This window comes from Malus sylvestris, chromosome 6, assembly GCF_916048215.2.
Source record: "Malus sylvestris chromosome 6, drMalSylv7.2, whole genome shotgun sequence".
In the NCBI taxonomy this organism is placed as follows: domain Eukaryota; kingdom Viridiplantae; phylum Streptophyta; class Magnoliopsida; order Rosales; family Rosaceae; genus Malus; species Malus sylvestris.
The window spans coordinates 33,833,258-33,858,635 of NC_062265.1; the positions used below are offsets into that span (position 1 = coordinate 33,833,258).

Here is a 25,378-nt window from a genome sequence, read left to right on the forward strand (position 1 = left end):
GTGATCGACTGTATGAATTCTAAAATGTTATTGCGTTTGATTTTGCGAGTTTTTTATTAACTCTAAATACTCCATGTCTTTTCTTATAATTTTCTTCCAAGTCTTCATAGTCTTCCTCTACTCTTTTATGAGACAGAAGCTCAAGGCAACATGAGTAGAGAATGACCCAGAAAAACTTAGAAAGAGACTCAAGAAATAGCATACTTGAAGCTAACAGAAAACTTGATACAAAACCAAGCACATTAGCGTTTTTGGATTCATAATATTAAAATAGTAATAATAATTACCAAATATGATAATTGGCTAAAAGATAATAGACATTTCGAGTTATTAAAAAATCTATGAAGTAGCTGACCGACTTTGACTTTAAAGCAACTGGATTGTATTACTAACACCAGGAATATTTTTGCATCAGCCCTCAAACCTAAAGCCAAAAGCTTTGCCTGGATGTGATGTGAGTCCTCATCAACCAGACATTCCACTCAAATTTTCCACTACGTAATGTGAAGCTGTAGGTCCCAATTTCAAAAAACTTTTAATTAGGTCTAACTAGGCATGTTTATGCTAATCAAGTGAAAGTTTAGCTAAAATAGTTTGATAGTTTCTTCAATTAGATAAATCTTCGGCAGGCAACATGATCACATCTGTTGTTCAATTAACCTCACAAAAAAAATAAAATAGATCCGATTCACGTTGATCTCAAGTATGTAAGAGAGCTACTTTATTCCGCTATGTAACAATCATACCCTAAAATCTCTCCTTCAAATTAATCCCATTTTTATCAAGGTTAAAATCCATGGTTTTGTAACACATGCTAACAACTTATAACTTAGATGCCATGTAAAGGACAAGTAGAACTTAGGGCACGTTTGGATTGGTTTGAATGGGATATGAGTATTGAAGTGGGCTGACTTGGACTAGCTTGGAAACTCATATCTAAGTTGCGTTTCTAAATCTCACTTATTTTGTATTTAGATTTTATATTTGATTTGTGATATGCTGAACTCTAACAAACACATGACTCGTGTTCAATTTAATTGGATTTCTGTTATCCAGTCCAGTCCACCAAACAAGCCCTTAAAAGCTGAGGATCTTCTCTAGATCATCTTTGTGAAGATCCCTATGCGTTCATACATCGTGTGCGAGAGCTACCGGATGAGATCCAAATCCCTTTAAAAGCTAAACCAACTAACTACATAATAAAGGAGGGCCAAAATTCCAAATAACTCAATTCGTGGGGAACCAAACTCCAATTTTACGTTTTGCCTGCCGAGGAGAATCAAATTTTGAAGGGAGACAATGCGCGGGAGTTACCGTTTCAGACAGTTGCACAGCGGCAGCAGCAACTTCTGCTCCCGGTCATTCAAATCCCAGCAACCCATCAACATCAAGGACCGAACAGGAAATCCCACTTCTCAAAATCCAATCCCATCGAAGAAAACACTAACCCAGAAACGCAGATCCATGAACAAGTTATCCAACTCCTCCGACTCAGAAATTGTGAAATCGAACATGGACATCACCACCCAGATGCGCAACGGCCGGTGCGAAGCCGCTCTGCTTGTCTTCAACGCCATGCCCCGGCGGAGCCCCGTGTCTTATAACGCTATGGTATCTGGGTACCTAGCAAATGGCAAGTTTGATCTTGCAAAGGACATGTTTGAGAAAATGCCTGAGAGAGACCTGGTTTCATGGAATGTGATGCTTAGTGGGTATGTGAGGAACAGGGATCTTGGTGCCGCTCGTGCCTTGTTTGAACGAATGCCCGAGAAGGATGTTGTTTCGTGGAATGCTATGTTGTCCGGTTATGCCCAGAACGGGTACGTTGATGAGGCGAGGACGATTTTTCAAAGGATGCCGGATAAGAATGAGATTTCGTGGAATGGGTTGCTTGCAGCGTATGTGCAGAATGGAAGGGTAGAAGATGCTTGTAGGTTGTTTGAGTCGAAAGCAGATTGGGAAGCAGTTTCTTGGAATTGTTTGATGGGTGGATTTGTAAAACAAAAGAGATTGGTTAATGCTAGGCAGCTTTTTGACCGGATGCCTGTGAGGGATGAAGTTTCCTGGAATACCATGATCACGGGATATGCGCAGAATGGGCAAATGTCAGAAGCTAGGAGGTTATTTGAAGAGTGCCCAATTCGGGATGTGTTTGCATGGACATCAATGCTTTCGGGTTATGTGCAGAATGGAATGTTGGATGAAGCAAGAAGTATCTTTGATGAAATGCCAGAAAAGAATTCGGTTTCGTGGAATGCAATGATTGCAGGTTATGTACAAAGCAAGAGAATGGACATGGCAACGAAATTGTTTGAGGCAATGCCTTCTCGGAATGCCAGTTCATGGAATACCATTTTAACTGGCTATGCTCAGAGTGGTGATATTGTTTGTGCCAAGGAAATCTTTGATAGCATGCCTCGGCGCGATTCCATCTCTTGGGCGGCTATTATTGCCGGTTATGCTCAAAATGGTTATAGTGAAGAGGCTTTGCAACTCTTTGTAGAGATGAAAAGAGATGGGGAAAGGTTGACTAGGTCTTCCTTTACGTGTGCTTTGAGCACCTGTGCTGAAATTGCAGCTTTGGAGTTGGGGAAGCAGTTGCACGGACGTATGACAAAAGCAGGATACGAAACTGGGTGCTATGTGGGGAATGCACTACTTGTAATGTACTGTAAATGTGGAAGCATTGAGGAAGCATATGACGTTTTCCAAGGAATAGCTGAAAAGGATGTTGTCTCATGGAACACGATGATCTATGGCTATGCAAGGCATGGATTTGGCCTAAAGGCTCTTAAAGTTTTTGACTCAATGAAGGCGGTGGGTATCAAACCAGATGATGTGACAATGGTAATTGTTAATTCATTGACCTTATTGATTTGAATTCCTCAACGTTGTCAAATGGTTTATTTTTCTTTTGATTCCATTTCAGGTCGGCGTGTTGTCTGCTTGTAGTCATACTGGTCTGGTAGACAGGGGCACCGAATATTTTTATTCAATGAATCAGGATTATGGCATAACAGAAAATTCAAAACACTATACCTGTATGATTGACCTTTTAGGTAGAGCAGGGCGCCTCGAGGAAGCACAGAATTTGATGAGAGATATGTCTTTTGAACCGGATGCTGCAATGTGGGGAGCTCTGCTTGGTGCAAGCCGGATTCATGGCAATACCAAATTAGGTGAAAAGGCTGCTCGGATAATTTTCGAGATGGAGCCTGAAAATGCAGGAATGTATGTTCTTCTCTCGAATTTATACGCAGCTTCAGGCAGATGGGGCGATGTCGATAAGATGAGATTGAAGATGAGGGATAAAGGTGTCAGGAAAGTACCTGGATATAGCTGGGTTGAAGTCCAAAACAAGACTCATACATTTTCAGTTGGGGACACTATACACCCTGACAAGGACAAGATATATGCCTTCTTAGAAGAGTTAGATTTGAAAATGAAGCTGGAGGGGTATGTTTCGTCTACAAAGCTGGTTTTGCACGATGTGGAAGAGGAAGAGAAAGAGCATATGCTGAAGTATCACAGCGAGAAATTAGCGGTGGCATTTGGGATTCTTTCGATTCCAGCTGGGAGGCCAGTCCGCGTGATAAAGAACTTGCGAGTTTGTGAAGACTGCCATAATGCCATCAAGTACATATCCAGGATTGTGGCAAGGACAATAATCCTAAGGGATTCTCACCGCTTCCACCACTTCACCGGGGGTAATTGTTCTTGCGGGGATTACTGGTGAGAGTCGATGACTTCATTGTGATGAAGAAAAGAAAGCTGAGGATTCTATTGCAATTACTCTCCGTTCTTTGAAATGGTCTGTCAGATCATCTCTGCTTCCGCCGTTGGAGGTGCATTCACAGTGTGCGCAAGAGAAAACTTGTTTGTCTACACCACAGTGAAGTGATTAGAAATCGGAGTGGTAAGCGAAAGTTCGATCGAGGAGAAATACATCCCAGTGATGGGCATTTGAAATGATTAGTTGGAAGCGGCTTGATAATTTTGCCATGTTACAAGTGAAGCCAAGGTCTTGGGTTCGAGACTTGGGAGCAGCCTCTCCATAAATGGGGGAAAGGCTAGCCGACATTCACCTCTCCCAGACTCTGCGTAAAGCGGGAGCCTTGTGCACTGGGTACGACATTTTTACAAGTGAAGCCAAGGTGGAGGGGTGAATTGGTTAAAGAGCATTCAAACCTTGCACGAGGTCCCGAGTTCGATTCCCCTCCGCCAACATCGTTTGTATATAAAAAATAAAAAATAAAAAAAATAAAAAGGATAATGAGTTCGATTCTCTTTGTAAGTGCATAATGAGGTGGTAGAGCGGATGTGCTCATGTGCGTACCCGTGTTTGAATCCTCCCACCCGTAATTTAGATTAATCTTGGCGTAGAATATTGCTCGTCTCAAATATTGAAAAACTAATAATAACATACGCTATATTTCCATCAATTTTGTTTCTATTACATATCACACAATCATTAAACAAGAAGAAAAAATACAAAGAAAATAAATAAGTCTTGTCCGTGAAACGGCCTCATTTTAAATTCCGCAGAGACCCTGAACTCTCAGAACCGGCCCCGACTTACAGCAGAGCAATTTCCTATGTATTGTGGTTACACAATGAAGGAAAAACAAATCGACAAGTCCTCCTAAATGGTGTTAGCTTCTAACTGAAAATAACATATATATATTCGGTTTCGAATGTTGATTGTTACAGAGCACCCTTTCTACTAAATACGGGGAAAGGAGGCGGACCACAAAGTTGCACCTGTTTTTTTTTCTTACACAGATCGATGAAGAAGACTCAGGCGCGAAGAGCTTGAACCTTTTGGGTCAAACCATCAACTGACTCGTCGTTGATCTCCGCAATTGCTTCCTCCTGTGGGAAAAAGAATGTAAGCATCCAAACTTAGTTTTATATATCTGTTAATTATGCTTTAGTTACTTGAACTTCCAAAACGCATGGAATTTCGAATATCACGTAAAGTATGATTGCTCACACAAGTTTTTTGAGACACTTTGATTTTCAGACAACTAGAGATCTACCACCAAATTGTATGCAAGATGCCTGAGTCGTGATCAAACAAGAGGAAGTGAGGTACATATGAAATGATGCTACTTACCTCCGAATCTTTCTGTTTTACACCTATACACTTGGAAGCACTAATGCTGGCACTCTTCAATAGGCTACGACTGGTTACTGGTGTGTAGACTGTCTTGCTAGGTCCATTCTGTCCATCGGCATTTACGGTGCCATCAGGTTGCTCCGACCCTGGAGGACTCTCAAGAGTTGAGGCAACAGAAGCAGCAGTCCTTTCCAAATCATTGTCTTGGCCAGCATTCTCAACCCTGGGTCCACAAACCCGCTCTCTGAGGAATAAGATGTCACAGTAATTAAGATGAACTAATAAGGTAAAAGCTAGAACCGATTTGATTTGTTCCTCAAGACATCTAAATCAAACTTAATCCCTAAATGCTTATCTGAAAACATACCTGGGCAAGGAAGCATGTTGCCTTTGCAGTGGAGGGGTACCCCTTTCACCTTTACCATAGTTCTCCTCGAAATGTGCAAACTGCCGCTTAAATCGATCAACACCACTAGAATGACATAAAGCGGTGATACAAGGTTAATAACTCCAAGCACCAAAAATTCTGACTGGAGACTTATAAAGCGAAATGGTGAATGCAAGACTACTATTATCTATATTTAGATCAACTTAAGGTTTTTGTTTTTTGTTTCAGCCCATTGGCCGGAACACATAACAGGGAGTGGCCAGCCCGTTCCCAGTAAACCCTTCCCCATGCAACTGATTGAATAATCAACAAAATGATTCATTACATACGGAAACCAATAGCCTCCTCACCTAGGATACATAAAGCTGGTCTGATCTCCACCTCGGAGATACTCCTGCAGCATCTGTGGATGATACTCTAAAATCTGTTTCAACACAAGATTTGTTACAGCAATAGTGAAGCAGAAGAAACCACAATGCTAGAAAGCAAACAAGTATTAAGCTTTAAGTCCATACCTCCCTATAGATTAACTCTCTAACATCATCTTTTGTCAATTTCCTACGTTCAAACTCAAACTCAAGTTTTGAAATGGGTTGGGTGGACGGCTCACGGTCAACATTTGCCAAACCATGAAAGTAAGGATCAGCTAATGCCTGCAAGTGTAAGCATTAGGGATTTATGAGGCACTGTGATCCCAATCAGTTTTGAAGGATGCATCATGGTATGCAGTATATATCACAAATGTTGCATGTACTCAGATTACTTAACCTTACCTCTTCAGCTGTGAGACGATCCTTTGGATCAAAGGCAAGGAGCTGCTCCAGTAGGCAAAGAGCCAAGGGATCAACACCAGGGAACTTATGTGTGAAGGGAACTGGTTGTTTTTTCCGCATGCTACTCAGGTACCTTCTTGCTTTTTCATTCCGAATCTACCAGGGACATGCAAAAGTAATTATTTGATGGGATAAATAAGAATTTGGCAGTTACATGCAAGAATATGGATGGTTTACTACAAGAATTTTAAGAACAAAGTAAACTGAGAAGTTCAGTGGCAGCCTGCTAAAAGTTTTATTTATTTTTATTTGGCTAGCACGAGAAATAATTAGTGCGTCTTTAGATGACAGAGTAGTAGTTATTAGAATAAAATAACTGACCCTTGCAATAGATTCTGCAGAAGGCGTGCCAAGCAAATCGGTCATGAGATCCAATTGGTGCACCACATTTTTACCAGGAAACAGCGGTTTGCCAGTGAGTATTTCTGCAAATATGCATCCTATGCTCCAAATATCAATTGCAGGAGTGTACTGCCAAAATTATGGTCATAGAAAATAAATCTACAGTAAAAAATAAAGAACCATCTTATCCTCAAATAGATACATATATACAATATAAGATCTTAGAAATAAAGCGTAGCTTACCTTTGAGAAAAATGAACCACACAGCTCAGGAGCACGGTACCATCTAGTTGCAACATAGTCCTTCACAAAAGTAAGAAGCTTAGTCCACAAGCAGTATTGTTCACAGGCCTAGTGTATGCAACTTATAAATTAAAGAAATCAACGACTTCTAATTAGCAACCACAAAAGTAGAGATTCTAGGAGTTGTAAGGCGACATGCCATGATTGGCACAACTGAACAACTTACTGTCCAAAAAATAGCGGACGGGGCATCATTGAAAGATACACGAGCAAGGCCAAAGTCACATATCTTTAATTTGCAGTCAGCATTAGCAAGAATGTTTTTTGGCTTTAAATCTCGATGAAATACATTCGCTACAAGATACAGAGGAAATTTAATTATTAATTATCGTTACTACAGCAAAAGCCAAAAGAAATTACTGAAAAATACAAACCTGTATGAGTATACTTTAGGCCACGGAGAAGCTGGTACAAGAAAAATTGATAATGTTCAGGAGTAAGATCATCATTTGCCTTAATAACTTGGTGAAGGTCAGATTCCATCAACTCAAAAACAACATAAATATCTCTGAACTCTCGTCGTGAAGGAGGAAGCATGATGTGCTTTATTTCAACAATATCAGGATGACGAAGCAAGCGAAGGAGCTTAATTTCTCTCAGGATCCTTGTAGCATCCGAAACATGCTCGAAGACATCATTAATTTTCTTGATTGCAACCTTTTCTCCAGTGTGCGTGTCAATTGCAGAACCCACGACGCCATAACTTCCTTTCCCAATGACTTCCTGAACCTGGTATCGACTTCCCTCTCCATACTCGGTGAAGAATTCCGTTTCTAGATTGCCCTGCATTGAAGATCAACAACCATTATCTGTGATCAAAATATACGTGATTATCTATAAACAAGCATAGAGGAGTAAGGAAACAACATCAACATTGTAATTCCTTCGATCCATAACTAGTTCGATCCAGGAAATGCTTTTTAACGAATTCACACAAAACTGCGACATTCGCTGAGTTGGTTAAGAGCATTCAATCTTACACCCCTAAGGTCCCGAATTCCCCCTCCCCAATTTTGTTGTATCAAAAGTCCATCTCTTTCTATCTCCTATACCATGAAGCTCTAAAATTTTGAAGGTATTCGATAAATTCCAAACAAAACACCCCACATTCAACCAAGAAGAATCAAAGCAAGAAAAACCAAATCAGATCAACACCCAGATGAACAAATTCAAAAACAACAGAAACCCAGATCGTAAAAATACAAAAAAAAAAAAAAAAGAAGGAACCTTCTTCTGTGAATCCATGGGGTGAGCAGCTCTGAAGTCGGCCCTTGTAGGAACTCTGATGACCTTCAATCCTGAAATGTCAAAATCTTCCTCAACCTCAAACTGCAGATGGTGCTGGTTCTCCCGGCCTTGTTTTTGTTCCCGCTGATGAGAATCGGACGGTTGAGCGCTTAAATCGGAGATGTGGGCACCATTGTGATCATTGCCCAGTTTATTAATTTTATCGTTGTCGGTGTAGTTATGATTATTATTTGGATTAGAAGTATTAATAATAGTTGCGGAAGTGGAAGTGGAAGAAGAAGAAGACGAGCGACGTTGAAACCAGCGACGGACGCCCTCCACCAGAGTAGCTCCACTCCCCATATACTCTGCCCGCTCTGTCTCTCTCTCTCTCCTCCTCTCAGCCACACAACTGCAGCATTGCCCGCTCTCTCTCTCTCTCTCCTCTTACGCACAATTTTCTCGCTCTTTTATCGGAGATTTTCTTTCGGGTCCGATGGTCCCCGTGCAGAGAGAGAGAGTTTGGATCAGGTGGACAGATGGGGAGGGATGGCAATGTCAAACGTGCCGTGCACTTTACCAGTTCTGCATTTTGGGAGATGGGCTTTTGGTGTGCATTATACCATCAGCATAAAAATGCAACAATTATAAATATAATGTTAAAGAGATCAAATTTCTAAATTAAATTCTGTAAACGAAAAATATGTATGTTGATGATTAGATTATATTTAAGTATTTATTAATGTACTTATTTTCTATTGTGATCCATCATTTGATTTAAAATTTTGATATCTCTAGCATTATCTTAAAAAAGCTTTTGAGCCAAAATGGTCATTGAAATTTGCATAACTCCTTACTTTGGTTTTTGAAATTTGAAATCAATAGAATTGGTCTCTGAAATTGTCCACCATCAATCATTTTGGTCATTCTGTGAAAAATCTCCATTAAATAAGAATAAAATGATAAAAATACCCTTAATTTTTGTTAAATCATTTTGGCCTGTTGTTTATTGAACTAAAGATATTTTTGTCGTCTTGATCATTATTTAACATAATGTTTTTCGGAATGACCAAAATGATTGATGTTGGACAATCTCAATGACCACTTCTGTTGATTTCAAATCTCAGAGATCAAAATGATGAGATATGCAAATCTCAATGACCATTTTAGCTAAAAAAAACCTTTTAAAAATAAGTAGACCTCAAGTATGATATAATCTTATGGGGGAATTTTCGGTATACGGGCTTTACATGGAGTGTTTTAAGAATAGGCTAGCGGCTGCCTAGGCATTGGACGGTAGTTTTCAGAGGGATTTTGAACAAAACGATTATTAAAACTGAGATGGACTAGGTGGTTTAGGCAATAAGCAGTCTAGGCGTCACTAGGCGGGCTCTAAGTTTTATTAAGTTAACTAATTAAGTTAAGGGAGTTTTAACAAAACACTTTCGATACTGTTCACTTTTAACGAAAAACCACATTTATACTTTTCCTTTGTACTATTCACTATACCTTTAAAAATGGATTTTCATTAAAAGGAAATTTTTTTTGGAATTTTCGTTAGTTTCTTTTTTAAGTTAAGGTGGATAATGTGTAACCTAAGTATCGTTTGGTATGCAGAAGGAATGAGACGGAACAAAATGAGACGGGATGAGACAGGACAGGACGAGACAGGACGGGACATAACGGAGAGGGAGCAAAGATGCTCTCGGATGGAAAGAAGGAGACAGGAGACGAAGATATTATAATTTTGTGTTCCACAAATGTAGAACGAGTTGTTCCAGTGGGTGAGGCGGAACGAAAATTCACCAAAAATTCGTTCCGTGGAACAGCACGTTCCACCCGTTTTAGGCGCACCAAACATGAGACGGAACGCCTAATCCCACTCCATCCCGTTCCGTCCCGTTCGTACCAAACCGTATCTAAAAGAAACCCGGAAGCTCATACGCAGCATCTAGTCTTGTCGCTCTGTCTGTGCAAATCCCGAAGCTCTCGCTCGCGCTGCATCTTGTCCCGTCGATCCTACAAACCCAGACTTGATGAGTTGATCCTACAAGCTCCGCAACTCTGCCTCAGCGTCGTCTCGCTCTCACCACGTTTGCAATTTGATTCTTTGTAAATATTATGTGATTTAGACTGGACACACATACCTCTGAACTCGTTCCTTATCTGGAGGAAATCATGATGGATGAGATGAGACTGACTATTGTCAAATTATTCTTTTCCCTTGTAAATCATGCAAAGCTTTTGAATTGTTAATTTGCTCACTGAATTAGAATCATGAGGCTTTTGAATTAGAATGAGTTTCTTCAGTTGTGACAACCATTGTTACATTTGTAATTTATTAATTTGCTTATTGAGCTTTTTGGCTTTTATTGTATTATATCTTTATTTTATTTCTAATATAAGTATAGTTTTTTTATTTTTCCTAAATGTAAACACTCACTTATTTATATGAAATAATAATAAATTAACTTAAATCTGCATAGTCGGCATAGACTCCCACTTAGGTCTCGCCTAGGTGTTAGACTCCATTCGGTCGTCCAACTAGCGTTTAACATCTTTTAGAACAAGGGTTACGTGTGTGCGCTTTTTTTGAGCTGTTTGATAATCATTTTGTCATTAGTTTTTAGTTTTAATCTTCAAATTTCACTTGTTTAAAAACTGAAATCTTATTTAGTAACTACTTATAGTTTTCAGAAAGTGTTCAAAATTTAGCCTTAAGTTTTCAATTTTCCCGGCATTGCTTCCATCACTGATAAGAAGAACACCAAATTCTCCTTTAGGTGCTTCAATTGCATTATAGTCAGAAAAAGTTGGTACGAAAAAAAAATTTTGTGCAAAGTTCAAAATGGTGAATTGAGGTAGAGTAGACCGATCCTCTAGTCACATGGCCGGCCATTGAAAGAGAAAGCTTGCATCTAAAGCTTGTTCAACAAGTAAATAAGTTAACTACAGCATCTTATTACTTAACATTAAGATATGCTACAAGAACCTTTTAAAAGTGGGAGGGACTTTCCACAGACTCTATATCACCTCATATTTTTAGCATAATGTTTTATAAGATTTGCACGAGAATTAATGTCAAACTGTGGGATGGTAAAGAGTTTATTAAGAGTCTCATTTTGAGAGAGAGCCTTCTTATATTTCTCTACAATCAAAATGACAACTGATTTCCATATGCAAGTTTCCAACATACCCGATCAATTTACAAATGTTTTTTTAGCTAAAATGGTCTATGAGATTGACATAACTCCTCACTTTAGTCCTTAAGATTTGAAATCGATAAAAGTGGTTATTGAGTTTGTCCATCATCAATCATTTTGGTCATTTTGTAAAAAAAAATCTATTAAATAAAGATAAAATGACAAGAGTATTCTCAATTTCCGTCAAATAATTTTAGCTTATTGTTTATTAAATTGATGGTATTTTTGTCTTACTGCACAATATTTTTCAATGAATGACCAAAGTGATTTATGATGGATAAACTCAATGACTACTTCTATTGACTTCAAATCTCTAGGACCAACGTGAGAAATTATGTCAATTTCAAGTACCATTTTGGCTAAAAAGTTATTTACAAAACACAAGGTGAGGTGAGGTAGGAGCGAGGATCCTCGTTGGATCCTATTTATAAGGATTTCAGGAATCCTCCAATCACATTCGTTCATCGTAGATCGTGCGGTCAGTTTTCGTTAGATACCTTTTATATTCAATTTTAAATAAAACATTTACAATAATTTATGACCACACAATTTACGATAAACGGATATGATTTGAAGATTCTCAGAATCCTCACAGGAAGAGGATTCGACGGGATCCTCACTCGTGAGGTAGGAGCGCAGGAGAAGATGACAAAGAGTCCTTATACAGCAATAAATTTGAAAGATAAGGACTGAAGTGCAAAAGTAATGGCTTATCTATAAGATATTTTATGACTAAAGAAGAAAATAAAAGAAATAAGGTAAAAAGACGGAAAAGGTCCGCATCATAAACCTAAAGCAAAGAGTACACAAATCAATCCTAAGCCGTCCGATCAGCCATCATCTTTCTGGCTCCCCACGCTCCCGATCCCATCAGCCATCCATCATCTTCTTCCTACTCTCTCTCTCCCTCCCTCTCTGTCCAAAATTTCACTTATCCTCTCTCTCTCCCTCCTTCCGAAGACCCAAGTCCCAATTCCCAAGTCCAACGTACAACTAAATCCATGGACCCACCACCACCTCCGTATCCAACTCCGTATCTTTACCCACCGCCCATCACCGCCGTCTCAGCCGCCCCAACCATCACTCCCGCCACCGTCGAAGCTCAAAATAACATTATCACCACTACCCATGTAGCTGCCAACCCCACTCCTGCTCCGAACCCTGCTCCCAATCACCCTCCTTACGCCGAGGTAAATTACTAAACACACCCCATCCCCACCTCCCACCTCCCACCTCCCACCTCCCACTCGAGCTAAAGCTCCGAGCTTTTTTCTGATCTGGTTTTTTGTTTTGGGTGCAGATGATATACGGAGCGATAACGGCGTTAAGGGAGAAGGACGGGTCGAGCAAGAGGGCTATAGAGAAGTACATAGAGCGAGTCTACTCGGGGCTCCCGGCGACTCATTCGTCCTTGTTGACTCACCACCTCAAGCGCTTGAAGAACAGTGGTCACCTCGTTATGGTCAAAAAGTCGTACAAGCTTCCTGGATCTGAGGGTTCCGTTCCCCCTCCCCCTCCTCCTCCTACTTCAGCTGCTGACGCTGCCTCCACGGCGGCGATTCCCTCTCCTGGGCCTGCAAGAGGCCGTGGCCGCCCTCCCAAAAACAACCCTATTTTTGACCATCCTATTTCCCAACAACCCATTAGCCATCAATTCATCCCCTTTCCCCAGCAGCAGCCCTTTCCAATTCTCCAACTGCCCACTTTACAGCAACCCATTCCGATTCTCGAGCAGCCCAATTCCCACCAGCAACAACCCATTCCCATTCCCCAGCAGCCCAATTCCCAGCCCGTCCCAGATGAGCCCAATTCCCAGCCCATGCTAGTCGCTCTCGGACTCGCCGACGAGCCAGGGTCGGAGAAGAGGCGCCCAGGTCGGCCGCGTAAGGTGGTTGCCGGTGCTGGAGTTGGACAAGCTGTGGGCAGCCCGGTGTCTGGCAAGAGGGGCCGGGGTCGTCCGCTGGGAACCAGGTTGCCAAAGAAGAAGGCTGGGCGTCCTCCCAAGCCAAAGTCCGTGTCTGCTGTCGGAGGCCCCAACGGAATTGTGAAGAGGGGCCGCGGGAGGCCTTCGAAAGCTGAGCCGAAGAGCGTCTTCTTTCCGTATGCCACCAATGTGCCTATCATTGGTGCATTTGAGCAGAGCAATGTGCCCAATGTGGTGGCGCCACAGCAACCGCAACCGGGGGCGAAGCGCAGAGGCCGACCCTCAAAGAAGAAGGTAGAAGCTGCTTCTGCTGCTACTGTGCGTGTTGGTGGTATGGTGCCCGGTAAGCGCGGTCGGCCGCCTGGCCTGCCTGGAATAAAGCGGCCCTCGAAAAAGAGCGGAAGGCCCGTGGGCAGGCCCAGGAAGGTAATACTCTTGTTATCTGTATCTCTTTAGTAAACAACCTTCTGAATTGCTGTGGCATTTGTATTCTCTAATGCCTCTCTAATGCCAACTAAGTAAAATTGCAACACCGAATGGATAATCATATAATAACTTAGGGCTCATTTGAATGTGCTTTTAAAATGAATGAATACGCTTTTAGATAAAAAGTTTTTGGATTGCAAAAGCACTTTAAGTGATTTCTACAAGAAGCACCACTTATATGCATCTTTCAGGGAGCACCTTTAAGTTCTTTTCCAGGGTTTACTAGCATTTTTTCTAAGGATTGTTATCAAAATATTTTCACCTAAAGTGCTTTTAGTCATTTTAAAAGTACATCCAAACGAGCTGTTAGTATTGAAGGGGTTAAGGTACACTGGCTAGTGGATTTCTGCTTTGTAATTTGGGAAGTAGAAAGACAGCAGAATTACTTAAGTTATTAAGGCAGTATTTTAGACTTTTATGGTTACTGAATAGAACATAGGAATTGGATTGAAAATTAAAAAAAAATTAACCTAACGAAATGTATAGAGAAAGAAATTGAAAATTGGTACCATAAGGCACAATCTCGTTCTCTTAGTTTTTTTTTTTATTGAAAATTGGTACTTTCAGTGAACAATCGATGCCTATGTAAAAGTTTAATTTTGGTTTGACCTTAATTGTTTTACTGAAATTTCCATTAATCAAATCTGTATTGTTTCCAGTCCAAAAGTATATATTAATCTGTATTGTGTTCGGGGAAAGGAAAATTATGCAACTTTTCTTTGTTTATTTTTATATGTATCAATAATATAGGGGTTATGTACTAGACAATTTAAAAAAAAAAACTAGTATTGAGACTAGCCTAAGCGGTTCTTTGGGCAGGACTATCAAGAAAATGCTTCTGCTCACCGGGAATGGGCTCTAGACTAGCCTAGGTGTAAGAATTATTATTTTTTTTAAAGCCCAAACCCAAAACGACGTCTATTTGGGCAGGGTTTTTATAAAATTCATGTTAATTTTATGTTTCTAACTTAGTTTCTATTAGTTTATTAAGAATTTATGATGTAAATTAGAGAAATAATAATAACAGTCAAATATTTGATTGCTTGGCATGCTTGCTTGATTGTTTTACAAAGTATTATATATATTACATTAGGTATTATAATAGTTTTGAGGTTCCTGGAGGCTATCGCCTGGGCGAGGCTATTCATGAAACGCCTTGCCTTCGCCTTCGCCTTTTAAAGCATTGGTATTGGCTAGTGGATTTCTACTTTGTAATTTGGTAATAGAAAAGGCTGCAGAGTTATTTAAGTAGCAATGAAAAGGGGAGTATTTGATCATCGAAAAATGAATATAGGAATTGGTTTGGAAATAATAAAAAATTAACGAAATGCATAGGGAGTTGAGGGTAAATTAGAATGAATTGAAAATTGTAAAGGAAGACTGTCCATGGTAATGGACAGTACAAGATTCATTTCACCGAATCGAATGTAATCGATGCTTATATAAATGTTCAACCTTAAAAGTGCTTTAGTGAAATTTCCATTAGTCAAATCCGTATTTGTATTGTTTTGTAGTCCAAAGGTTAAATATTTAATTTTTGTGATTTTGGGAAAAGGAAAGTTCTTTATTCTTCATCTATTATTTTCCTCCTGCTGCCTTACTTACTTGGAATTATTTCTATTTTCGATTCTGTTTTTGGAAAAAGAATGCATCAGCCGAAACAACTGAAGCACCTAATCCAAAATCGGTTGTCAATGGAGAATTTAAGCGGAAGCTTGAGTACTTTGTAAGTGGAATAATTTCCAATTTTTTCTTCACCAAATATGGCTGCATTTTCCGTTTTTAGCTTTGCAATGGTCTTTATTCTATTTCTATGTATTTGCAGCAATTCAAAGTGGGGCAAGCTGTTGGTGCACTAAAACCTTACTTAAACCCTGAAAGCGCGGACAGTGCTGTTGCCGCAATCCAAGAATTAGAAGGGCTTGCAACCATGGACATAAGCGCCCCATTAGATATTCAAGCTCAGCAGCCGCCAATGCTCCAAAGTTGAGAAAGCCTTGCTCTGTCGTGTACCTGTTAGAGAAAATGAAGAGCACATAAGAGGTAAATTAAGGGTCTGTAAAGTGAATAGGAGGTTAGCGTAACTAACTGTCTTTATTGGTAGAGATGACGACCTTGTCCATTAAGTTAAGTTTGTTGTTGTTGTGCAAATTTAGAATGACCCATGACTCATTTTGCGTTCTTTCGACTTTGGGATTTCAATTCAATTTGAGAAATATTTGATCATATCTTTGATTTACTCATTTACATGAATCCACGTTATGGCAGTGTGGTCTGTCTGCATGGTTTACAGAGGTATAATTACACCTTGGAGTAGTTTTAGTTTTGCATTAGGTCTAAGAGTAATCACGATGCAATTTATCCATATACAAGCAGAATTGCAGCACACACTAATATTGCATGCAGTGAGATATAAGTTGACTTGGATGTGTCTGAGAGAGAGAGAGAGAGAGAGAGGGAGAGAGAGAGAGAGAGAGGGAGAGAGAGCTTTTATTTGGTGAGCTATAAGTTTACTTGGTATATGAGTGAGAGAGCATCTTGAATTCGTTGAGCTATAAGTTTGACTTAATTATGAGACACGTCTTGTATACAGTGAGCTATAAGTTGACTTAGTATGAGAGAGAGAGAGACCGACACAGAGAAGGTTTGCACCAAAAGAAAGGCTGTCAAATAAGAGAAGGATAGAATTTGGCTGCTGAAGAATCAGCAGCACCCCCTGCTGATCACCAATCACGGCTGGACACGTGTCCAAGTTGTGATTAAAAAATCAACAACTTGGACATGTGTCCAGCCGTGATTGGTGATCAGTAGGGGGTGCTGCTGATTCTTCAGCAGCCAAGTCCCGTTCATAAGAGAAACAGAAGATGGAGCTGTTCCTGTGGGGACTATTGGTCTATTGGTCAGCCCTTGGTTTTCTTTCTGTAAGGACGCAGAAGTTCTGTTGGTTTTGCAAATGTTTGTTGTAACATAATCGCGGTGAGTGATGATGCGAACCGGTTTGGTGTTACTTTTAGGAGACATGGGGAAATTTGAGTTTAGATGGTAGTGAGAGGTGAGTTAGGGGCAAGGAACGTGATGAGAGAGATACTAACGAGAGAATACATCCCCCGGTGATTTGCCTAGCTAGGGTCATCGCCACTGCCACCGCCATCGTCATTGTCATCGTCATCATGGAACCTGTTGCAGGCGTGGTATTGCAAACTTTAATATAGCCGTAAGCATGGCATGGATTTGGCTTGATCTTTGACTTCAGTAGGCTAGAGCTTGACATGGACTTTGGAATGCTTTGGTTTTTGTATGCAATCATAATAGAATTATATTATTTTTTGCTATGCTTCTTGAACTTCACTTTAATCTCACTTTGATCCAAGAACTCATTTTTCGTTTCACTTTGCCTAATTCTGTTAATTCCGTCAAAAAAAAAAATTGTTGCCTGCTGACATGGCATAAGTGAGGCCCATTTATTGCCGTTTTGATGTTGTATCATTGCCATGTGTAAAAAAAAAATATTTACAAGAACGTAAAAACTTAAGATAAAAAAAAAATAAAAAAAAGGGAAACCAAACTCAGGGTGAATATGTGGCACACATTTATCAAAGTAAGTGGGCTTCACTAATGCCATGTAAGAAATTTAACATTTTTATTGGCGGAACTAACAGAAATAATTAAAGTGAGGCGAAAATTGAGTTCTTGAACGCAAATTAAGTTTTCGGAGTCAAATGAGATTAAAGTGAAGTTTCAGCAGGGAGTATAGCAAAAGAGGCTTAAGAGTATGTAATCCAACTTATTACTTAATTGTTCATAAGAAACTTGTAGCTTAACCGCTTAAGAGGCTTGAGAATATTTAGTTGGGGTGTGCTATCTACACACATTTTTTTACTTCTCCCACATCCCTTGTTAATTTATGTCCTTTGATCTTCTTTAATTCATCCAATCCGACGGCTGAAAATTAAAAGGGTGTGAGAGAAGTAAAAAAGGGTATGTGGATATCACACCCCTATTTAGTTATGCACTCAAGATTTTATTTTTGAACACCCCGCCCCTGGTACGTCAATATACTTAGGATGAATTGAAGAAGATCAATGGCAAGAAATTAAGAAGATCAATGGCAAGATTTTACTTCTCACACACCCTTTTAAATTTTCAGCCGTCGGATCGGATGAATTGAAGAAGATCAATGGCAAGAAATTAAGAAGTGATGTGTGAGAAGTAAAAAAATGTGTGTGAATAGCACATCCCTATACTTATGTCTTATGAAATGCGGGGTCTAATTTAGTTTGACTGTTTTATTAGGGCTTGGTTCGTAAGATCAAACTTGCAATATAATCAGATTGGGGTTTCGAAAATGAGCTTGCCCAATTTAAGGATTGCAATATAATCATTATTTTTTATCTTTATTTAAAAAAAAACATTCGATTTAGAGTTGTTTAGTTATTCATATGAGTTAAAGAAATTGTCGGTATATCGTGAAATGTTATTGTTATTACAACAGTTAATTTGCTTGGCACATATGCATGTCTAAACAATTTCAAAATCAAATGATTTTTTCTCAGTTTATGTAGGATGAGGAAAACTTGTCCATCTTATTCTAGTCTTAGGGAATTTTGCGCATAAGGTCATCTTCAATCAAGTGCTATGTATCACTTTTAGTTCGAGTTGAAGAAAACTCGACTGACATGTGCATCTCAAGTCAAAATAGAGAAATTAGCCCGATATGATTTGAAATGAAATTTTTTAGCCCTACCGTTTTTTTTTAAATATTAGTTTTTGTAAAGGTAAAACATAACTAAAAGCTTCGATTAGCCTTTTATAACTAAAGATACCTAAAAACTGCTATAAAGTGACCCACTGGTCCTCCACCACCTCCACCTCCACCTTCACCTTCACCTTCACCTTCATCTTCCACCGATATGAGCAATTGTAGTCTACGCGCTGCCCACGGTCCAATCGGTCATGAAATTGGGAACTCCACTTCCAGCTCAGCTGCTTTACGACTGGATAATGCCACAATGGCGACTCTACAACGCATACCACGCAAACCCAAATTCCATGCACCTTCCAAAGTCAACAACGATTTTTTATTTTAAATTTTGTATTCATAAGGATATAACGCGATTTGATCATTTCAGACGCACCATGTTATATTCAATGTCAACATTCAATTAACACAACTAATTTTGTATTAATCAAATTATAACTAGATAGATACGCGATACGAATCAAATACATAAATTCAAAGACAACTTATTACCTATAATACAGGTGAGCGGATACCATATTTTCGCTTTTAAAACAACAAGAAACATTGTTCCAAAAATAAAAAAATAAAACAAGAAACAATAATTATACTTTTTTGAATTAAAAGCTTGGATATATAGGACAAGCAAAGCCGCCCACGAACCAATCTGACTTTCCCTCCATTTGCCCACAAGAGTTTGGGACCTTGACGTTTTCCTTTATGCCTAGATCATGCCCAAAAAAAATTATTATTTTTTATATGGGAAATGTTAAGGAGACTCTCAGTTAAAAAAATGACGGAAAATCTATGAAAAGTTCAATTTTTAAACAAGTCTCTTTAGCATTTCTCTTTTTATAAATACAAACAATATCTTTCAATAATTTACGTTAAACTTGGTAATTTCTTGTATGACTTGTTAACCCGATATGAAACAACACAAAAATAATAGATTTCGGATCAACTTGTTAACGAGTTAAGTCTTTATCGGATCAACTGTTAAAAATTCATTAACGTTTCGGGTCATTATTTAGTCACACATTAAGAATCCGTTAAAATAATGAGTATGACACGTAAAAAACACGAACATGACCCGTTTGCCAAGTCTAGACATTAAGCATAACAATTTTTTGCAAACCCATTAACCCAACACGAAACAACCCTCTAACAAGTCGGTTCGTTATAGGGTCACATGTTAGGAACTCCTAAAGATAACGAGTATGACATGAAAGCAACATGAATACAACAAACATAACTCGTTTTGCCAAGTCTAATTTACACTAAAAGAAAAATAAAGTTTGAATTTAGACGCAATAAATTAAAAAAAAATATCTCATGCCTTAACCACGAGAGTAGTCCATCACTTATAAAAAAAATAGCTAAATGCATTCTCTCGCTCATTGGATTAAACTAAAATTGACAGTCTAAGTATTGTCCTAGATAGAACCTTTGGTTAATCATATTCTGATGTGCATGTGATGTACGTAGCCTTCACTGTAGAATTTCCAACAGCGTTTTGACTAATCCCGGCATCTGAATTGTTTTGACATGTTAATCTAAAGAATTTGAGAGAAAGTCCTCTCACCATTAATTCTATGCCAAACGTAAAAAACAAAACAAAATGTATTTAATATGTTTTTATATATTAGTGTCTTCATTTGCTCAATTTCCTAGGTGTTATCACTCTCAAACTTTCAAGCAATAGGCTACATCCCAAACGAGCTTTTAATTTTATGATGGTGCTATTCATGCACATTTTCATACTTTTTACATGCTCACCTTAATTTCTGACCGTCAGATCGATTGACTTGAAAAAAATCAAATGACATAAATTAATAAAAAATATGTGGAAAGTAAAAATAAATGTGTGGAAAGTAAAAATAAATATGTGGATAGCACTTATCTGATTTTATTATGTATATCCTATTTTGTTAAGCCATCATATTCATTATTTACCGTCACTTTTTATTTGGTTTAGTCTAACGACCGTTTGATAAATATCGTTTTTAGTTTTCATTTTCACTGGTTTTCAACTTAAAATCATTAAACATTGTTATTATAGTCTAAAGATCAATGACAAATCCATACTTATAACGGAACACGTCTAGATCCCAATCTTATAGCCAGACCACAATTAATTTTTGTGATAGCTAATTAACCACATAATTTTCATATTTGCTACCCCAATGCTTACATAATTACAAAAATATTTAAAAAAAATGTTGCAGTCCGTTGACATCAAATAAAAGAAAAGAATAGGAAAACTAATGAAAATGGCTTGAAAACTTTGAGTTTTAACGATAAGGACAAAATAAAGGGTAAAGTGAATAGTACCAGGTTTGACTTTTTAGTATAAAAATGTGGTTTTTCGTTAAAGTGAACAGTACTGCGGGCTTTTTATTAAAACTCCCAAGAATAGGAAAACTAATGAAAAGGTGCGTAACAAAAAATAAGAAATACAATTAGCCATAAAAGAATATATATTGTTTTTTTTTTTTAAATGAATCAACTGGTGGCTTTGTCGCGACATTCCATCTTTTTGTGAGTCGGTTAAGACTTAAGACTCACGAAGGCATTTCAGTCTCCCATAATTATTATCGTGTGATTCATTGGCAACACGGATTGAACCCAGGAAATGCTATTTTTTAACATAGCAAAAACTTCTGGTATATTCTCGTGCATGCATGCAATTGCAAGACATGGAGAATAAATCCACTTTTGAACATAGCAAAAAGGAACATTCTCATTTCCAAATATTTCCAAAATTAAAGGAAAAAATTTGGGATCAAAACAAATTAGTTAACTTAATTAAAAAGAGAAAAATAGAATAATTGAGATGAAGAAATTAATTGCTCAAACTTTGGGTACGTGCATGCATGCATGGACCATATGGTTCATATACACCTCGTGCTAACTTGATATGATTTAACATTTGCATGCAACAAAACCACGAAAAATAAGGACTAGGATTTTCTCTCATTCTCTTTCCATCTTCTTCCATTCTCTCTCCTCACATTTTCTATTTGGTCTTTCTTTTTCTATAAAAAATTAATATAAGATGTTGACATGTTTTAACCATGATCGTTCAAACTAGAGGGGATGGAATGGGAGGGAAAAAAAGAGAGGAGATAATCCTACTTCAAAAATAAAGCTGAACTTGTGATAGAAAAATGGGTTAGTAAATTATGTGATGTAAAAATTAAACGAGTTTATATTTTCAACAAATTGTAGAGGTCGAGAAGCTCCCGCATGATCCCTGGAAATTAGGGCATTTGGAATAGGACAAAAGCAAAAAGGTTCACTCTTTATCTATATCCAATGACTTTAGTTTTGCTGTCTGATCAACAGCCTTCTCTTTTCGTCACCCTAATGTGGATATAAAAAGAAGAATAATAATATATAAAGCTTAACGAAATTGGCTGTAGATTCAAGGGTTACAGCTTGAGAAAATAGACTCCAGCCTCCAGCTAATCATTTTCTCATGAACCAAAAGAACCTTTGAAAGGGTACAATGTGCGAAGTCATTGTCATTTTGATCAAACAATAAGAGAGAGAGAGAGAGAGAGAGAGAAAATAACTTTGTTGCAGTTTTAATTATGGAGTAATTAGGTTTTCATCCTTATTTTTACTACTCTATTGATTAAAACCTTATTACTTTTCAATTTTTGATCAAGGTCCTTTGTATTAATAATATCATTAATTATTTCAATAATAAAATATTTTTTATTTCTAAATATATTCATTTAATATTAAAAATGTTACAATTAGTATATTTATATTTATGGCTAAATTTTTTATCATGTATTTTTATTTTTAGTTTGTACCCATTTTTAATTTGCAACCCTTTTTTAATTTGTACCAATTTTCCTTTCAATTTTAATTTGTACCCATATATTAATTTCTTTTTGTGCCCATATTTTTTACAGTTTTATTTGTATTGTACCCATATTTTTTTATTTATTTGTACCCATTTTTATTTTTGCTAAATGTACCCATTTTGAAGAATGTACCCATGTTTTGATACAATCATTTTTTGGTTATTTTTTATGAATGTACCCATGTTTACACACACACACAATAGTATATTTATATTTTAATATTTTTAATCCCACAAATTATGTTTTTTATTTAAAATCTCATTACTATAAACAACTATAAATTTTAATTTTTAATTTAAAAAATATAGTAACGTACATAGAAATAAATTATCAATTAATTTTAGGGACTTGGATCAAAAATTGAAAACCAACAAAGTTTCAGTCAAAGATTGTTCATAACTAGGGACCGCATCCAAAGTCTCCCTTTAATTATTTAGTAAAGTTGGTACATATCCAGAAACATAGATGTCTGCCTAATTTTTTTTTTTTTTAAATACAACCACGTTTTACTGATTTTTGTGTTATAAGACGAGTGAATGATGATCTTTAAAAAATATTTAATCATACCGGACACTTAAAGGCATAAAAAACACTAAGAAATAAACCAAAAGAAAACTACTCACATCATAACATTTAAAGCAAGACCCAAAACCAAACCCATATATATACCTACAATAACAAAAACCCTAATTTAACCCACAACCCTATACCTAATTGAAGCCGTGCCGCCATCGATTTCTTTGCTTATCGCCATAAAGAACTCAAACTTGGTCTGGAATGATCTAGTTACACATAAAGCCAAACAATAGTCTTCATTCACTCGTATTATATAACACATAAATCAATAAAACGTAGTCACATTTAAGAAAAAGAAAATTTGGCATGCATGACATCTATATATCTACACGAGTAGATCGCAGCAAAGTTGTTCAAATCCCATGATGCATCGCAGTTTAGTAAAAAAAAGATATTAGAGAGAGGATAACATGAGTGGACTTAGCATGAAGACGAAAAAGTCGTCATGGGAAATTCAGATATGGGAATAGCTCAGACCAAATCAGTACACAAGAGGATATTATTCACCCGAGTAAAGACATAAAGAAAAGGAAAAAAAATAAAATTAGATGGATGGGAGGGGAGAAAGAATAGGCACTCTACCTCCTCTCCTTAATGGCTAGGGTTTTTTTTTTTACCAGATCGAGAAGGAGAAGAATGATCAAAAGTGAATGATGATCTTATATATAAAAGAATAGTGTTAATTTATAACATGTACGAATTAGTAAAAACACATTCCAGAAAATGACGTCAAAAAATAACTTATCAGGATGTGGATTTGAACTTGAGATTTTAAGTGGAAGAGCAGCGGTTGTTTGTAAGTTTGATACTTCGATATTTAGTTGTGACACATTGTGGCTTGTTTGTGAAAAAATAAAAACAAAAACTTCACTAACAGTCTAATATTAGTGTTATGTGTGGAAAACCCCTACATTACGTAGCTGGGATCCGTTTTCACTCATCCCACGTACATTGAAATATTAATTGAATCCTTCTAATTTGTACGGCCCTTGTAAAAATTGGTCTGTGTTATGATATTCTGAGTGCATATTATGTGAGAGAATATGAAGGTAAAAGAATCTTGTTGATGCACAAAACTGGAGGTTTTGGAACAACGTAAATCCGACCGTGAATCTGCAAGAAATGTAAATAACACAAGATGTATCGTGGTTCATCCCAAGGTTTGGGCTACGTCCACACTGATTATGTATTTATATGAGAGGTGAGGGAGAGAACCTCTGAATATGAGAGGGGATGTGAGAGGGGTGAGGCTTAAGAAATGGCATCTCCTAATTGTGAGGGTGAGGGGTCATTTTATAGAATAAGGACTCCTCACTTATTACATATTTGCCCATTCATTTATCACATAATTACATTTAAGTTCCCCGAACATTTGTACGAGATCTAAATACGAGACCCTAAATATGGTATAAACAAATCTCACATCTATGAAATAAGGGAAAAATCTTGCGAGGGTTTATAAGAGATTGAGTTACTTCTCATATTACCAATTGATTTTATAGTGGAACCTTAACTTTCTTTAAGAGTAAGTTGGTGCACGTTTGAAGCTCAACGGCCACGTGTGTTCCATGTCCGCCCCAATTTGTGTTGTCCAATGTGTGGTATCAGAGTAGGTTGGCACACGTGTGAATCCCAACAACCACACATATTCTACGTCATCCAATTTATGTTGTCCACTTGTAAACTTGAAAACTCGTCACACATAAAAAGACGTATGAGGACGTGAAGATATAAAAATCTTACATCATTAAAAGAAGAAACCATGTACTCTTCCATTGTTCTCGGGGCCATGCTCAAAGCTTGTTATTTTTAATAGAGGAGCTAACAAATCACTTGGGTTTGTTTATTTTCGAGCTATGAGCTTTGAATTTAACTGGTCAACTACGTTTTCAAGATATAATATTACAAAGGTTGTACTTTGTTAATTACCTTTGAAGATTTATTCTTAATTTATATTGGGAAAAAATTCATACATTACTTTATTCTTTTCCAAATATTGTGACACTTACAATACGTAGCCTAGCTAGCCTTGTGCTCTTTGCTGTAAGACTCATAAATCTGAATATAAAAGTGAATTTTGTTCAACTAAATTTGATTTATTTGTTATTTTCCATTGTAGAGGGCATGCGTATATACGTGTGTGCGTGCGCGCATTTATGTATATGTATAGTTTATATATAATATATGTACTATTAACACATATATAATGGAGATTGGTTTATAATTGAATGGTGGAGATTGTCTAGTTGATGAAAACTACCAAAAGAATTGTTAAAGATTGTATAGTTAGTTTTTTTTTATAGGAAAATATAAATTGTAAACCCTCTCTCATTTCTATAATCTGTTCAACTTAAAAGATATCAA

At 37.5% G+C, this 25,378-nt stretch overlaps 3 protein-coding genes across 4 annotated transcripts; 2 read left to right on the forward strand and 1 right to left on the reverse strand.

The window, feature by feature from the left end:
* Positions 1-1,097: 1,097 nt before the first annotated feature.
* Positions 1,098-4,442, forward strand: LOC126626337 (pentatricopeptide repeat-containing protein At4g02750). 2 transcript variants are annotated; one of them, XR_007624658.1, is made up of 3 exons: positions 1,098-2,847; positions 2,930-4,021; positions 4,155-4,442. XR_007624658.1 is itself a non-coding variant. In XM_050295639.1 (2 exons), the coding sequence occupies exons 1-2, from the start codon at positions 1,300-1,302 to the stop codon at positions 3,734-3,736; spliced, it is 2,355 nt and encodes a 784-aa protein (XP_050151596.1). In that variant the 5' UTR covers positions 1,098-1,299; the 3' UTR covers positions 3,737-4,442. The 2 variants fall into 2 exon arrangements, 1 of the variants encoding a protein (XP_050151596.1); XM_050295639.1 differs by having other exon boundaries at positions 2,930-4,442.
* LOC126626338 (mitogen-activated protein kinase 9-like) lies at positions 4,413-8,822 on the reverse strand. The gene is made up of 11 exons (XM_050295640.1): positions 8,213-8,822; positions 7,360-7,768; positions 7,152-7,279; positions 6,926-6,985; positions 6,662-6,811; positions 6,281-6,436; positions 6,023-6,160; positions 5,858-5,931; positions 5,487-5,591; positions 5,117-5,363; positions 4,413-4,872 (listed from the first exon to the last, which is right to left on the reverse strand). Exons 1-11 carry the CDS (start codon positions 8,573-8,575, stop codon positions 4,798-4,800), a joined length of 1,905 nt encoding a protein of 634 aa, XP_050151597.1. The 5' UTR covers positions 8,576-8,822; the 3' UTR covers positions 4,413-4,797.
* A 3,428-nt stretch (positions 8,823-12,250) lies between these two features.
* On the forward strand, positions 12,251-16,051 carry LOC126626477 (SH3 domain-containing protein C23A1.17-like). Its single transcript, XM_050295797.1, has 4 exons — positions 12,251-12,605; positions 12,716-13,765; positions 15,471-15,551; positions 15,651-16,051. Exons 1-4 carry the CDS (start codon positions 12,417-12,419, stop codon positions 15,813-15,815), a joined length of 1,485 nt encoding a protein of 494 aa, XP_050151754.1. The 5' UTR covers positions 12,251-12,416; the 3' UTR covers positions 15,816-16,051.
* Positions 16,052-25,378: the final 9,327 nt, after the last annotated feature.

What these genes read in the sequence shown, in the direction of transcription:
- LOC126626337 (XM_050295639.1), top strand. Translation starts at nt 1,300, where the DNA reads ATGCGCGGGAGTTACCGTTTCAGACAGTTGCACAGCGGCAGCAGCAAC. An exon ending in AACCAGATGATGTGACAATG is followed by an intron (nt 2,848 to 2,929) that starts GTAATTGTTAAT and finishes ATTCCATTTCAG; the next exon opens with GTCGGCGTGTTGTCTGCTTG.
- LOC126626338 (XM_050295640.1), bottom strand. Translation starts at nt 8,575, where the DNA reads ATGGGGAGTGGAGCTACTCTGGTGGAGGGCGTCCGTCGCTGGTTTCAA. An exon ending in CGTCCGCTATTTTTTGGACA is followed by an intron (nt 6,986 to 7,151) that starts GTAAGTTGTTCA and finishes ACTTTTGTGAAG; the next exon opens with GACTATGTTGCAACTAGATG. An exon ending in GTGGTTCATTTTTCTCAAAG is followed by an intron (nt 6,812 to 6,925) that starts GTAAGCTACGCT and finishes TAATTTTGGCAG; the next exon opens with TACACTCCTGCAATTGATAT.
- LOC126626477 (XM_050295797.1), top strand. Translation starts at nt 12,417, where the DNA reads ATGGACCCACCACCACCTCCGTATCCAACTCCGTATCTTTACCCACCG. An exon ending in ATCACCCTCCTTACGCCGAG is followed by an intron (nt 12,606 to 12,715) that starts GTAAATTACTAA and finishes TTTTGGGTGCAG; the next exon opens with ATGATATACGGAGCGATAAC. An exon ending in CCGTGGGCAGGCCCAGGAAG is followed by an intron (nt 13,766 to 15,470) that starts GTAATACTCTTG and finishes TTTTGGAAAAAG; the next exon opens with AATGCATCAGCCGAAACAAC.